The sequence below is a fragment of the Azolla caroliniana genome, unplaced genomic scaffold (genome assembly GCF_043228905.1).
Source record: "Azolla caroliniana isolate FFs.n. ecotype wild unplaced genomic scaffold, voAzoCaro1.0.p SCAF_14, whole genome shotgun sequence".
Classification (NCBI taxonomy): domain Eukaryota; kingdom Viridiplantae; phylum Streptophyta; class Polypodiopsida; order Salviniales; family Salviniaceae; genus Azolla; species Azolla caroliniana.
Window position 1 is genome coordinate 2,097,329 of NW_028230449.1, and position 14,879 is coordinate 2,112,207.

A 14,879-nucleotide genomic window follows, 5' to 3' on the forward strand; every position below is an offset into this window, starting at 1 on the left:
GTAATATGATTGAGAGAGATGAGGTTCTTTGGTAAGTCAAGATTAATTTATCTTTGGCAGAGATAGATAGATAGATCAGTTGCCATGGCACATAGCAACCAGAGTTACCAGGTTCTTTGGTAGAAATCTATCTTTCAAGCAAGATACTAGTTAAAGATTGTGCAATCTTTTGAGTATATTTATCTTTCAAGTTAAAGATGATGATCAAGTAAATTCCATGGCTCTTTTGGTAGATCTATCTTTCAAAGCAAGATATTGCTGAGATTTGGTGTGCATGTTTTTCTCTTGTCCATATGATGTTTCCCCTAAGGTCCCATGAATGCGCGAGCCTGAAGGATGTATGCTGGTTGGACATGAAGGCCGAGGTGAAGGACACCGTGTTCCCTCCGGGAGTATACACCGCCTCATTCAGGATCATGCTAATCAACCCGATCGGCTTCCGAAACCACCCCGTTAACCTATCCTTGGATACTTCTGACGGCCAACATGCCGAAGCTGAGCGGTTCCTCCAAGGCGACCAACTCAGGTGCGGAACTGTCGCACCTCTACGACCCGTCGACAACGGATGGTTCGAACTCGACGCCGGGGAATTCTCGGTGGACACCGAAACGCCTCTCACCGTGTCGTTCAACCTCAGGGAGGTGGACAGTAACCAGTGGAAACGCGGGTTGGTCATCGATTGTGCCAAGATTCAGTTGTCGAATGCTATTAAACGTGAATAGATAATGTGCATTCGAGGCTTGGTGTGAAGATTCGGTTGTCCGAGAGCTATTTAATAAGTATAGTGTGTGTTCGATGCTTTGTGCGAGAAGACTCTCGGTTGTCGAGTGCTATTTTAACATGTGTTGTGTGCGTTTGATAACCTTGTGAAAACTTGGTTGTCAATTGTTATTTTAACATGTATAATTGTGTGCATTTGATGCTTTGTGTGAAAACTCGGTTGTCAAATGTTATTTAATATGCATAGTGTGTTGGACGCTTTTAGTGCATTCGAAGCTTGGTGTGAAGATTCAGTTGTCTGAGAGCTATTTAATAAGTATAGTGTGTGTTTGATGCTTTGTGCGAAAAGACACTTTGTTGTCGAGTGCGCTATTTTAACCTGTTGTGTGCGTTTGATACCTTGCGAAAACTTGGTTGTCAATTGTTATTTTAACATGTATAATTGTGTGCATTTGATGCTTTGTGTGAAAACTCGGTTGTCAAATGTTATTTAATATGCATAGTGTGCGTTGGATGCTTTTAAAAGCTCAGAAAGAGTTGGAAATAGCCATTCACTAACTTTGTTTATCGAGTGATTTGAGGTAAATTGTTATGATCCATATAACTCTTATTTGGATTTCAAATAGGCCTCTGATTTTGGCAGTTTATATGTGTGGCTTGCAATATTTCATTGAGATTCATCATTTTGCTTGATACCCTAGAGTTTGTGATGAATGAGTTGGTTCAGATGGAGGAATGGAAGATGTCTTTATGTATTGTGTTTGAGCTCAATGGAAAGTTACCTAGGAATAAGGTATAAGTATACATCACAACTTGCTCGAAGATGAGAAAAAATTAAAATGCAAGAAAAAATCCATAAGACCTTTGGAGCTTACTAGGCATAGTCATTGACAAAGTTCAATTCTATCCATTTGTAGTGCATTGAAATCCAAACATCACAACTTGCTCGAAGATGAGAAAAAATTAAAATGCAAGGAAAAATCCATAAAGACTTCTGGAGCTTACTATGCATAGTCATTGACAAAGTCCAATTCTATCCATTTGTAGTGCATTGAAATCCAAACATCACAACTTGCTTGAAGATGAGAAAAAATTAAAATGCAAGGAAAAATCCATAAAACTTCTGGAGCTTACTAGGCATAGTCATTGACAAAGTCCAATTCTATCCATTTGTAGTGCATTGAAATCCAAATTGATCGTTTCCTATTGTTTGAAATCCAAATAGATCCATTTGAAATTTGTCATAGTAAGCCATATACTCATTGTAGAGAATCAAGTGTGATTCTCTGCACCTAAAGAAGTGTGTATGTGTGTATGAGAGAGAGAGAGAGAGAGAGAGAGAGAGAGAAAGCAAAAAAAATTGTATTAACAAGAAGAATGACCAACACTTACAAAGGAGGGGATAAGGTGCTTATATGGTCACCTTCTATAAGCACCTTCTCTCTACAAACACACACACACACACACACACACATTCTCTCTCTCTCTCTCTCTCTCTCTCTCTTTTCATAAATAATGGATTTCATTATGAAAGAAAAAAACACCACCATGACTAACTTACTACCAAGTATAGAACCCTTCTATAAAGGGATCTAAAGAATACTACGACACCAAACTCAATGCGACCCTACACACCAATTCAAATGGCGAGTATGATGATATGTGACCTTGCAGAGTTCCCTCTCTTCCTGGTGAAGATTTCCTGACTTCTCTAGCACTGTCAATTGCCACAAAAGAAGTCCTTTTAACTTTAGAACATATTTTCTCACCCCAACTTGCGAATAAAAAATGAAGGCATCCCGCATATTCCAATTGAACCATACCCCTCAATACCTCAAGAACTCAAAAATAATTTGAAAATGAGGCATCAGTTCATTGTTCTCCATATGTGCAAAAACTCAACTGAAGGAAGATAGACTTACTCCTGTTAGAGACATCCACACTAAACTGATACACCTCCAAACCATCCTTGCCATCGGGCATGAAATAAATCGATGCCTACTATGTTCCAATTCCACCGAACAAAAGAAACACAATCGTTTAGTAATGTTTTTTTTTTTTATGCATCTCCTAATGGTAAAGCTCTAACCATAACTCTCCAAATAAATACCTTGGCTCGTAGCATCAATCGAGAACACCAACCTGCCTTGATCACATGAAACCACCAAGTAATGGGCTTATGAAAACCCCATACCTTTATAACCCTTTCTTCCAACCACTTATGTTTGTCAATCAACTTGTGATAAGTAACATTTGTTGAGATAATAGTCAATATCTTATTTCCAACAAACCTCCAATCAAGCTCTTGAGGTCACCCATCTAAATCAGGAATTGGCTCATGCGAAGATAGTATTTGTTGCAACTTATCCCAAATAAAGTTATAACCTTTTGGAATATGAAATGTTGATCTTATTGTTCGAAAAGCCATTAATCTTCTTTGTGAAACCAACATAGCATCCTTAACTGTTACCAAACCCACTCTAGCCATCCAATTAAATTGAAGGTTAGCAATTTGTTTACCTTCCCACCTCAACAACCTTGATGTTGCCAAAATCTCCATTTGTAATGAATTGGCACATCTCCTTTCTTGTAGGGGATGCCATTCCACAAAATACAACATACTTTGGTAAGATGTCAACAAATGATTAACTATCATAGACCCTGTACATTTGAAATCCCTGTTAGAATTAATTACATTCCACCAATTCACTTCAACCTTCATGTTTCCAAGCTTTACTCCATTCTTCTGTATAAAGTATGCCACCATTTTTGTCCAAGGTTGTACACCTTCAAACATGAATTGAATGAAAGTAAATCGACGAGCCACCATATGCTCATATAGATTCAATATTGATGCCCCACCAAGACGCTTCGGAGTACAAACATGATCCCATGCCAACCATGACAAGGCGCTTTTCCCTTTTCTTTTCCATAACAACATTCACATCGAGCGTGACAACATTTCAAGAGCTTTCTTTGACCATGGGAGAGCAAAGGAAGATAATAAGATACCATAGAGACCATAATCGATTGGACCACCTTAAGTCGTACATGAAAAGGCCAAAATTGAGACTTCCAATACATAAACTTATCCTCTAACCTTTTGGATACCCACTCAATAAGTTTCACATGAGAAACTTCCACCCCAATTGGATATCCAAGTTGACGACAAATCATACCACGATGTACTATCCTTCCTTACCACCCCAACCCTAACATATCTTGTTCTATACATGAAATGAGGACTGATTTATGTATATTAATTCTCAACCCTAAACCATTTGAAAACAATTCCCACACATCTCTTGTCTTACTAATATTTTCTTGATTAGGTGCCAAAAACATAATATGGTCATTTGCGAGAGCTTGAACAATACATGGCTTCCCTAATGGCAACCTTAGTCCAAGCAATTCTTCCTCCTCCATAGCCATATTGTGTAACTTAACCAGAATAGGATGTGTCACAAAGTGAATAGTAAAGGACTTACCGGGCATCCTTGTCTAACTGACCTCCGAATAGAAATCAATTGTGTTACTCCTCCATTAAACATCACATGTGAAACCAAACCCTCCCCTAATGCGTATATCAACTTAGACATACGATCACCAAAACCCATATGAGACATCAATTGATTTATAAATGACCAATCCACATTATCATAGGCTTTCTCGATATCCAATTGTAGCAACACTAATTCTGGTTTAGACTCCTTTGCATAGTCAATTGCCATTTGAACATTTAAAATATTATGTAAAATGTCTCTTTTTGGTAAAAACCCATATTGAGCATTATGAATAATAGAAGGTAAAACCTTATGCAACCTATTGGCCATCACTTTTGCAAAAATCTTGTACATTCCCCCCATCAATGAAATAGGCCTCCATTGAGCAAAGGAAGATGGAGAAGGCACCTTTGGCAAAAGCTTGATCAAACCAATCTTCCAAGAATGAGGCATTTCCCCTGATGTCCACACCTTCTGAAATAAAACCGTAAAAGGCACCTTTAACTTAATCACATATTTCTTAAAGAGTTCATGTGTTAATCCAGCCCACCCAAGACTCTTATCATTAGCAAGATGTGACATGACAGGTTCCACCTCATCCTCTGAAACATTAGCATCTAATGATTGTGCCACATCATGCGATACATGATTTTTCACTCCATTAAAAAATACATCTCTATCCTTTTTAACATTATCATTGATACACACTTGTACATCCAACAATTGTGTATAATATTCTATGCATTTCTTCACAATTTCTTGAGGATCGTAACACATGATACCATTTTCCTCTAACCTTACCACATTATGTCGTGCATGTGATTCATGAAGGTCATAAAAAAACTTATGTGATTGACAATTAGCATCATCCACTTCTTGTCTTAAACGATGTAGTCTAGCATGTTGATAATTTTTTGCCGTTGGGTCATGCATCGCAAAAATTAATACCTCTTGATATCCCATCAACTCTACATCCGTTGGCCAATAAGTTAACAACGAGTTGCATTTATCAAGCAAATTAACTAGGAGACTTAATTTCTTTCTCGTTTTAAAAGCATGGTGAATTCCATAATATCTAGTTAACCTCTGAACATTTGCAACAAATATTTCCCACACTTCATACCCATCAAATTGAACACGATAGGCAGATGCATCAATCAATTGACACATATAGGCATGGAAGACCTCATGATCTAAAAATGATGAATTAAAAATCAACGGTGGTTTTCCTAAAAACTCATGAAAACCTCTAATTGAGTGGTGATTGAACTCAAAAATTAATGGGAAATGATCTGAATAATTGACCCATAAGACACTGAAATATCCAAAATCTCTGGTAAAAAACCTTTAGTATGCATTACATACATTCGATCCAACCTACTCCAAGTATCCTTATATTGAGCTGATTGAAAGGTATAATGTTGGGAATCGACGCTTTCGAAACCTTCACCTCACGGCCACAACCGAGGAAACACGAATCAATGCAGCAGTAAATCGAAAACACAGAGAGAGACTCGAATGCACAGGGTTTAGCGTGGAAATCCCTAGACGGGAAAAACCACGGGAGTGCAAGACTCCAACTATCACTATACGCAGTGAATGTACAATGGCGAGCTGCAAGGCGACGACCTTGAGCTCGCTGTCCTCGCCACAGGTGGCGGTATTACACAGAGGCGTCGACCTCTTCCTTTCTTTCTCTCTCACTCTCTCTCTCGGCTGCTCTCACTTCGCTCCCTATAAGTGGAAAACAGAAAAATGAGCAACAACAACAAAACTGTTTGCCCTAAGTCATATTTATACACATATGACTTTCGGGCTATTTACAAATATAGCCTCAAGGGCCCTTGGCAAACATATTCACAAATATGTCCCCGCATCCGGATCTCTCTCCGGGTACATTCATCATCCGGCTCCGTAGCCGGGGTCTTCATCATCCGGATCCGGAACCGGGTCTTCATCATCCGGCTCCGGAACCGGGTCTTCATCATCCGGATCCTCATTCCCGATTCCCGGACATCTGACCATCCCATCCGGAGGGACCGTAATCCCAACAAACTCCCCCTTCACTTCGGCATGGGATGTCTTTCCAGTCCAACCCTCTTCCGGCACGCTTCCAGCTTGTCGGGTGTGAGCACTTTGGTCAGCATATCTGACCCGTTCTCGTCCGTGTGGATCTTCGTCAGCACGAACTCCTGGTCTTCTATCCTTTCCCGGATCCAGTGATATATTCGCTGGATGTGCTTCGTCCGGGAGTGATAGGCCGCGTTCTTCGCAAGGTGGATGGCACTCTGACTGTCGCAGTAGAGTCGGTACTCCTCCTGCCGGATACCGAGCTCTCTAATGAAGTCCTTCATCCATATTATTTCCTTGCTGGCTTCAACAGCCGCCATGTACTCCGCCTCCGTGGTTGACAACGCAACCGTCTTCTGCAGCCTCGACTGCCACGAAACAGCTCCCCCTGCATACGTCATCACATACCCTGATGTGGACCGGCTGGTATCTGCGTCAGCCGACATATCCGAATCGGTAAAGCCGTCGAGTTCGGGCTTACCGGAGCCGAATCGGAGGCACACGTTTGCCGTTCCCTTCAGGTATCGGAGTATCCACTTGGCCGCGTTCCAGTGCTCTTTGCCGGGATTGCTCATGTACCGGCTCACCACTCCGACTGCATATCCTATGTCCGGTCTTGTACACACCATTGCGTACATCAAGCTTCCGACGGCAGAGGCATATGGTACTTTCATCATGTCCTCCTTCTCAGCCTTTGTCTTGGGGCTTTGCTTGCTGGACAACTTGCAGTTTGCCGGGAGGGTTGACCCGACCGGTCTTGCTTCCGACATGTTGAACCGGTGAAGCACCTTTGTCACGTACTTCTCCTGTGACAGCCACAACTGCTTCTTCTTCCGGTCCCGGATGATGTGCATCCCTAGTATTTGCCTCGCCGGACCCAGGTCCTTCATTGAGAAGGTTCGGTGAAGCGCTTTCTTCAGCATCCGTATCTTGACCTGGTCCCGTCCGACGATCAACATGTCGTCCACGTACAGGAGGAGTATTAGAAAGTTTCCTCCTTCGAACTTCTTCACAAACACGCAGTGATCGGACTGCGTTTTGTGGTACCCTTCGTCGGTCATGAAAGAGTCGAACTTCCGGTACCATTGCCGGGGAGCCTGCTTCAGTCCGTAAAGGCTCTTCTTCAACCGGCATACCAGGTGCTCCTTCCCTTTCTTCTCGAATCCTTCCGGTTGCTGCATGTAGATCTCTTCTTCGAGGTCCCCGTGAAGGAATGCCGTCTTCACGTCCATCTGTTCTACCTCGAGGTCCATGCTTGCCGCTATGCTCAGCACCGTCCGGATGGAGGTCATCTTCACTACCGGGGCAAATATCTCGTCGAAGTCGACGCCCTTCTTCTGCTGGAACCCCTTCACCACGATCCTGGCTTTGTATCTCGGGGGGTTTCCGGCATCTCCCGGTTTCAGCTTGAACACCCACTTGTTTCGAAGTGCCCGCTTTCCTTTCGGCAACTCCACAAGTTCATATGTGTGGTTCTCATGCAGGGAATCCATCTCCTCCTGCATGGCACTTAACCACCTGCGGCTATGGGTGTCAAGCTTTGCTTCTTCAAAACTCTCCGGCTCCCCCTCGTCGGTTAGCAGCACGTGCTCAGGTTCCGGAAATCTCCGGGGGGCCCTTCTCTCTCTTAGAGGATATCTCCGTTCCGGAGCTTCGGTAACCGGCTCCTCCGTTTCCTCTTCATCCGAATCCATTTCGGGATCGGGGCCGGTTCCGGTATCAGTTTCATCTTCCTCGGCCGGTTCTGTTTCTTCACCGTCTTCGGCCGGATCCTCGAGTGCTAACCGGTCCCTTGCCGGTCGGGACTGCTCCTCGTGGAGTTGATCCTCACCGGTCGACTTGGAGCTCTTCATCTTCTTCTCCGACTCCCAGTCGGCGAGTGTCTTGTCCTCCATGAAGATGATATCACGACTCCGGAATATCTTTTTGTCGACCGGGTCCCATACTCGGTAGCCGAACTCGTCATCGCCGTAACCGAGGAATATGCATGGCCGGGTCTTTGGATCTAGCTTTCCTCTCCGGTCCTTTGCCACATGCACATATGCGAGACACCCGAACACCTTCAGATGCCGGTAGGATACTTCCCTACCGGTCCACACTCTCTGCGGCGTGTCTCCGTCCAAAGGTACTGAGGGTGATCTGTTTATCACGTATGTCGCCGTCGACATTGCCTCAGCCCAAAACCCCTTGGGTAATTTCGCATGCGCCAGCATACTCCGGACCCTCTCCATTATGGTTCGGTTCATCCTCTCGGCCAGCCCGTTCAGTTCTGGTGTCTTCGGCACAGTAAACTCGAGCCGGATTCCCTTCGAGCGACAGTACTCCTCGAACTGCCCCCGGTATTCCCCTCCGTTATCCGCTCGTATCGCTTTCAGCTTCTTGCCGGATTCCCTTTCCACTCTCGCGTGGAGTTCTTTGAAGACGCACAACACTTGGTCCTTTGTCTTCAACGGTGCCGTCCACAGCTTCCGGCTGTGGTCATCAATGAATGTCACGAAGTACTGGGCTCCGCCATGTGACTTCGTTTCTACTTGACACACGTCAGTGTGCACCAACTCCAATGGTGCGCTACGTCTCGTCGGTGGCCTTGAGTGGAAGGAGGTTCGGTTCTGCTTACCGGCCAGGCAATCGGTGCACTTCTCCAGGTGCACATGCTTCACTGGAATAAGGTTGTCTTCTGCAAGCCTCTTCATCCCCTTCTCACTCATGTGGCACAGTCTCTTGTGCCACAGCTCACCGGCAGTGTCGGCTGCCACGTTCAACTCCTCCGGACACAACCAGGCACTCATAAGGTACAGTGTGTTGACTTTCCGGGCCCGAGCCACTATTAGGCTCCCCTTGCTGAACTTCATTACGCCGTTCCGGATGCTACCTGTGTAGCCTTCATCGTCTAGCCTCCCGGCCGAAATCAGGTTCAATCGAACCTCCGGAACGTGTCAGACATCCTTCAGCAGCATTTTGCATCCGGTCGAAGTTGTCAACCACACGTCTCCTATGCCGGCAATCCGGCACGTACCTTCATTTCCCATCCGAACACAGCCATGCTCACCGGCTGTGTAGGATGAGAAGTATCTTCTTTCCGGGGTCAGGTGGAACAACGCTCCGGAATCGACCACCCAGGTAGTCTCATCGCCGGCAATGTTTAGTTCACCTTCTTCGGTGATGAGCATGATCTCCTCTTCACTTGCCGCGAGTGCCGTCGTTCCTTTCCGGTCCTGCCCTCGCCGATCCGAACCATTCCGGTCCGTGGCTCCCCGGTAAGCACCGTTCCGTTCCGAAGACTTCTTCGAATCGGTGTCGTCGGCTCCGTTGTCTTTTCGGTAATGCCGACAATTCTTTCGGAAGTGCCCCGGCTTCCCACAGTGGAAGCATGTGGGCCTTCCTCTTGACTGCGACCGGGTCCCCGACTTCTCCCGTCTTTGCGGACTCCGGTTCCGTTGTCTTCCCCGATCCGATTCGGCAAGCAGCATCTTCGGATCGGAGGCCGGTTCTTTATCTCTCCGACGCGCTTCTTCGTTCAAAATGCTTGTCTTTACCGTTTGTAGGGACAAGTTATCTTCGGTGCAGGAGGTGCTGAGAGTCACCACCAAGTTCTCCCAGCTTTCCGGCAATGTACACATCAGTATGATGGCTTGCATTGCATCCTCCAACGGGAACTTGATCGCCGCAAGCTGGTTCATGAATCCCATGAACGTGCTTACGTGTTCCACCATACTCTCGCCGTCCCGGTACTTGAGGTTCACTATCTTCCTCATCAGGGAGGTCCGGTTCAACGCATTCTTCCTCTCGTAGAGGCCCGACAGCTTCTGCCACATCTCATATGCGTTGGTGTCGTTCGCCACATGTTGTAGAACGCTCACGTCGACGTATTGTCGAATGGTTGCAACGGCTTTCCGGTTCAGAAGCCTCCATTCCGTCTCAAGTACCCCCTTGGGTATTTCCGACCTGTCGATCGGTTCATACAGGTCCCGAACAATGAGCAGATCCTCCATCTTTATCTTCCAGTCGGCGTAGTTCTGCACATTCAGCACTATCATCCCCGGCTGCCTGCTGCTGCCGCCTTCCATTTTCTGCACTGCAGTTGCTCTGATACCAGATTGTTGGGAATCGACGCTTTCGAAACCTTCACCTCACGGCCACAACCGAGGAAACACGAATCAATGCAGCAGTAAATCGAAAACACAGAGAGAGACTCGAATGCACAGGGTTTAGCGTGGAAAACCCTAGACGGGAAAAACCACGGGAGTGCAAGACTCCAACTATCACTATACGCAGTGAATGTACAATGGCGAGCTGCAAGGCGACGACCTTGAGCTCGCTGTCCTCGCCACAGGCGGCGGTATTACACAGAGGCGTCGACCTCTTCCTTTCTTTCTCTCTCACTCTCTCTCTCGGCTGCTCTCACTTCGCTCCCTCTAAGTGGAAAACAGAAAAATGAGCAACAACAACAAAACTGTTTGCCCTAAGTCATATTTATACACATATGACTTTCGGGCTATTTACAAATATAGCCTCAAGGGCCCTTGGCAAACATATTCACAAATATGTCCCCGCATCCGGATCTCTCTCCGGGTACATTCATCATCCGGCTCCGTAGCCGGGGTCTTCATCATCCGGATCCGGAATCGGGTCTTCATCATCCGGCTCCGGAACCGGGTCTTCATCATCCGGATCCTCATTCCCGATTCCCGGACATCTGACCATCCCATCCGGAGGGACCGTAATCCCAACATATAACCATGTTCATCTCCCTTGATCCATTTCCATACATCCCTTAACATGACTTCAATCTCAAAATCTCCCCATCCTTGAGCCTCTGGTCCATCCATAATAGAGTGGATGGATGTTGATTGCTCTATCTCACAACAAACATTAAAATCTCCTATCAATAAACCCGGTCTGCCATTATCAAGCACTGAGTTTAGAGATCTCCATAACAACTTTCGTTCTTGTGAAACATTTGATGCATACACACCAACTAACCAAAGAGCTTGCCCTTCATAACATATCTCTACCACAATGTTAGGAAACAGGTCCCTCTGGATGGGAAGTGAGAAGAACCGTGTTGATGAGCAACTCGGAACCGGAAATCATGGAGATAGCCAACACGGAAGGCTAAGTTTGTAAATAGTCTAAACATGCCCCCGTGGGCTAAACTTGTAAACAGTTCAAAGGTTACATTTGTATATAAGTACTTAGGGCAATCATGTTAGAGATGTGCATGATTGTAAAGTTACAGTTGACAAGGTTGTTGCCTCTATAACTGTGAGAGTGAACGAGTGGGAGTGAAAGCGTGTGAGCTCCATAGCTGCCTGTTGGCGAAGCAGGATCTCGAGGTCGTTGCCTCTGAGATCTTTGATTGTATTCCTTTCTCTCTTAGTGTTCTGTTTCAGAGTTTGTGGACTCCAACGTGGTTTTTCCCAGTTCGGGTTTCCACGTTAAAATCTGTGTCATTCTTAGTTTTTATATTCTGTTTTTCCTTTCCATTAGATTGACTATTATTCCGCACATGTACAACCGGTTGTGGCCGGCTACGATCTTAACTTCAAACTTGTATCAGAGCAAGCAACACAGAAAATGGAAGGAGGCGGGAGTAGCTTCCCAGGTATGATGGTTCTAAATTCACAGAACTATGCAGACCGGAAGATTAAGATGGAAGAACTTCTCATTGTAAAAGACCTGTACAAGCCAATCAACAGATCGGAAATACCAAAGGGGGTATTGGAGTCGGATTGGAAGCTTCTGAATAGGAAAGCTGTGGCCACTATCCGACAGTGTGTCGACGTAAGTGTCCTTCAGCACGTGGCAAACGACACGAATGCCCACGAGATGTGGCAGAAGCTGTCGGATCTCTATGAGAGGAAGAATGCGCTCAACAGAACCTCATTGATGAGGAAAATAGTAAACCTAAAATACAGAGACGGCGAGAGCATGGTTGAACAAGTAAGCACATTCATAAGGTATGTAAATCAACTTGTAGCGATCAAGTTCCCCTTGGATGATGCAATGCAGGCAATCATGTTGATGTGTACGTTGTCGGAAAGCTGGGAGAACTTGGTGGTTACTCTCAACACCTCCTGCCAAGAAGAGAACTTGTCTTTGCGGACGGTGAAGACAAACATCCTGAACGAGGAGGCGCGTCGGAAGGACAAGGAACCGATCCTTGACTCAAAAGCGCTCCTTTCCGAATCGGAATGTGGAAGACAAAGGAACCGAAGTCCCCAAAACCGGGAAAAATCGGGGACATGGTCAAAGTCAAGAGGGAGGCCTACTTGCTTCTACTGTGGGAAGCCGGGGCACTTCCAGAAGAACTGTCGGCATTTTCGGAAAGACAAGGAAATCGACAGTACCGATTCGAAGAAGTCATTGGAACGAAATGGTTCAGATCGGTGAGGGTAGGACCGGAAAGGAACGATGACAATCGCGGCAAACGAAGAGGAGCTAATGCTTATCACCGAGGAGAGTGAGTTGAACCTTGCCGGCGACGAGATGACCTGGGTGGTCGATTCCGGAGCATCGTTCCACCTGACCCTGGATAGAAAATACTTCTCATCCTACTCAGCCGGTGACCACGGCCGTGTTCGGATGGGGAATGAAGGTACATGCTGAATTGTCGGCATAGGAGATGTATGGTTGACGACATCAACCGGATGCAAGATGCTGCTGAAGGATGTTCGACATGTTCCGGAGGTTCGATTAAACCTAATATCAGTCGGTCGGCTAGATGATGAAGGCTATACGGGTAGCATCCGGAACGGTGTTATGAAGTTCAGCAAAGGGAGCTTGATTGTGGCTCAGGCCAAGAAAGTCAACACGTTGTACCTGATGAATGCCTGGTTATGTCCGAAGGAAGTGAACGTGGCATCCGACACTACCGGTGAGCTATGGCACAAGAGGCTGTGTCACATGAGTGAGAAGGGGATAAAGAGGCTTGCAGAAGACAACCTAATTCTAGTGAAGAACGTGCACTTGGAGAAGTGCATTGATTGTCTGGCCAATAAACAAAACCAGACCTCCTTCCGATCGAGACCACCAATGAGACGTAATGCACCACTAGAGTTGGTGCATACTGATGTGTGTCAAGTGGACACGAAGTCACATGCCGGATCACAGTACTTCGTGACGTTCATAGATGACCACAGTCGGAAGCTGTGGGCCACACCGTTGAAGATGAAGGATCAAGTGTTATCCGTCTTCAAAGAGCTCCACGTGAGAGTGGAAAGAGAAACCGGCCGGAAGCTGAAGGTAGTTCGAGCAGATAACGGAGGAGAATACCGGGGGCAGTTCGAGGAGTATTGTTGCTCGAAGGGAATCCGGCTCAAATTTACCGTGCCAAAGACACCGGAACTAAACGGGCTGGCCGAGAGAATGAATCGGACCATAATGGAGAGGGTCCGAAGTATGCTGGCGCATGCAAAATTACCCAAGACGTTTTGGGTTGAGGCACTATCAACGGCGACATATGTGATAAATAGATCAACCTCAATACCCTTGGACGGAGACACACTACAGAGAGTCTGTGTCAGGAACTACACGCTCCCGATGAACAAAGCTCGGCCACAACCAAGCTTAGGATCAAACAAAGAAAACGGGAATGAATGCACCACACAATGGTGAGAAGAGTACACATGATGTTTACATGGAAAACCCAAACACATGAAAAACCACGGCAGTCCACTGACTGCTAACTATCACTATGTAACAATATACAATAGATGAACATAGAGGCAACGACCTCTTGTTCACTGTCTTTGCCACAGGCGGCAGTTACAACAGAGGCAACGACCTCTTCCTCTCTCTCTCTCTCTCTCTCTCTCTCTCTCTCTCTCTCTCTCACTGTACACAGTTACGCTCTCTAATCTTGCACCAACAAGAGTGACAACCTCAACATATTCAGTTTGCCCTAAGTCATATTTATACTAATATGACTTTTCGGCTATTTACAAATATAGTCCCGATGGACTCTCAGAAACATATTTACGAATATGTCCCTTCATCCGGTGAGCACTTCTCACCGGGTCTTCACCATCCGGCTCTTGCTGGGTACTCGTCATCCGGTTCTCTCCGGGTCGTCTGTAGCCGGGTACTCGTCATCTGGCGCTTGCCAGGTACACCATATCCGATCCTCACCGGGTCTTCCGTTGCCGGGTACTCCTCATCCACTTCTCACCGGGTCTTCTGTTTCTGGGTACTCCTCATCCGGTTCTCACCGGGTCTTCCCATCCGGAGGGACTTGTTTCCTAACAAACTCTCCCTTCACTCTGGCATGGGATTTCTTACTAGTCCGATCCGCTTCCGGCATGCTTCCCATTGTCATCTACTCTTTCCCGGATCTAGTGATACCTTCGCTGAATATGCTTCGTCCGGGAATGGTAGGCCGCGTTCTTAGCAAGGTGGATGGCACTTTGACTGTCGCAATCGAGCCGATATTCATCTTGCTGGATACCGAAAGCTCTACGATGAAGTCCTTCATCCATAGTATTTCCTTGTCGGCTTCCACAGCCGCCATGTACTCCGCCTCCGTGGTTGACAACACAACCATCTTCTGTAGCCTCGACTGCCACGAAACAGCTCCCCCTGCATATG

The 14,879-nt window shown here is 46.0% G+C and overlaps 1 protein-coding gene across 1 annotated transcript in view; it reads left to right on the forward strand.

Annotated features, from left to right (window-relative positions):
- Positions 1 to 14,879, forward strand: part of LOC147855146 (lectin-like) — a 30,130-nt gene that overhangs the window by 421 nt on the left and 14,830 nt on the right. The window contains exon 3 of the mRNA XM_087330221.1: positions 311 to 819. Within this exon, the coding sequence (XP_087186347.1) occupies positions 311 to 722 (412 nt within the window). The 3' untranslated portion in view covers positions 723 to 819. The remainder of the gene's footprint in view (positions 1 to 310; positions 820 to 14,879) is intronic.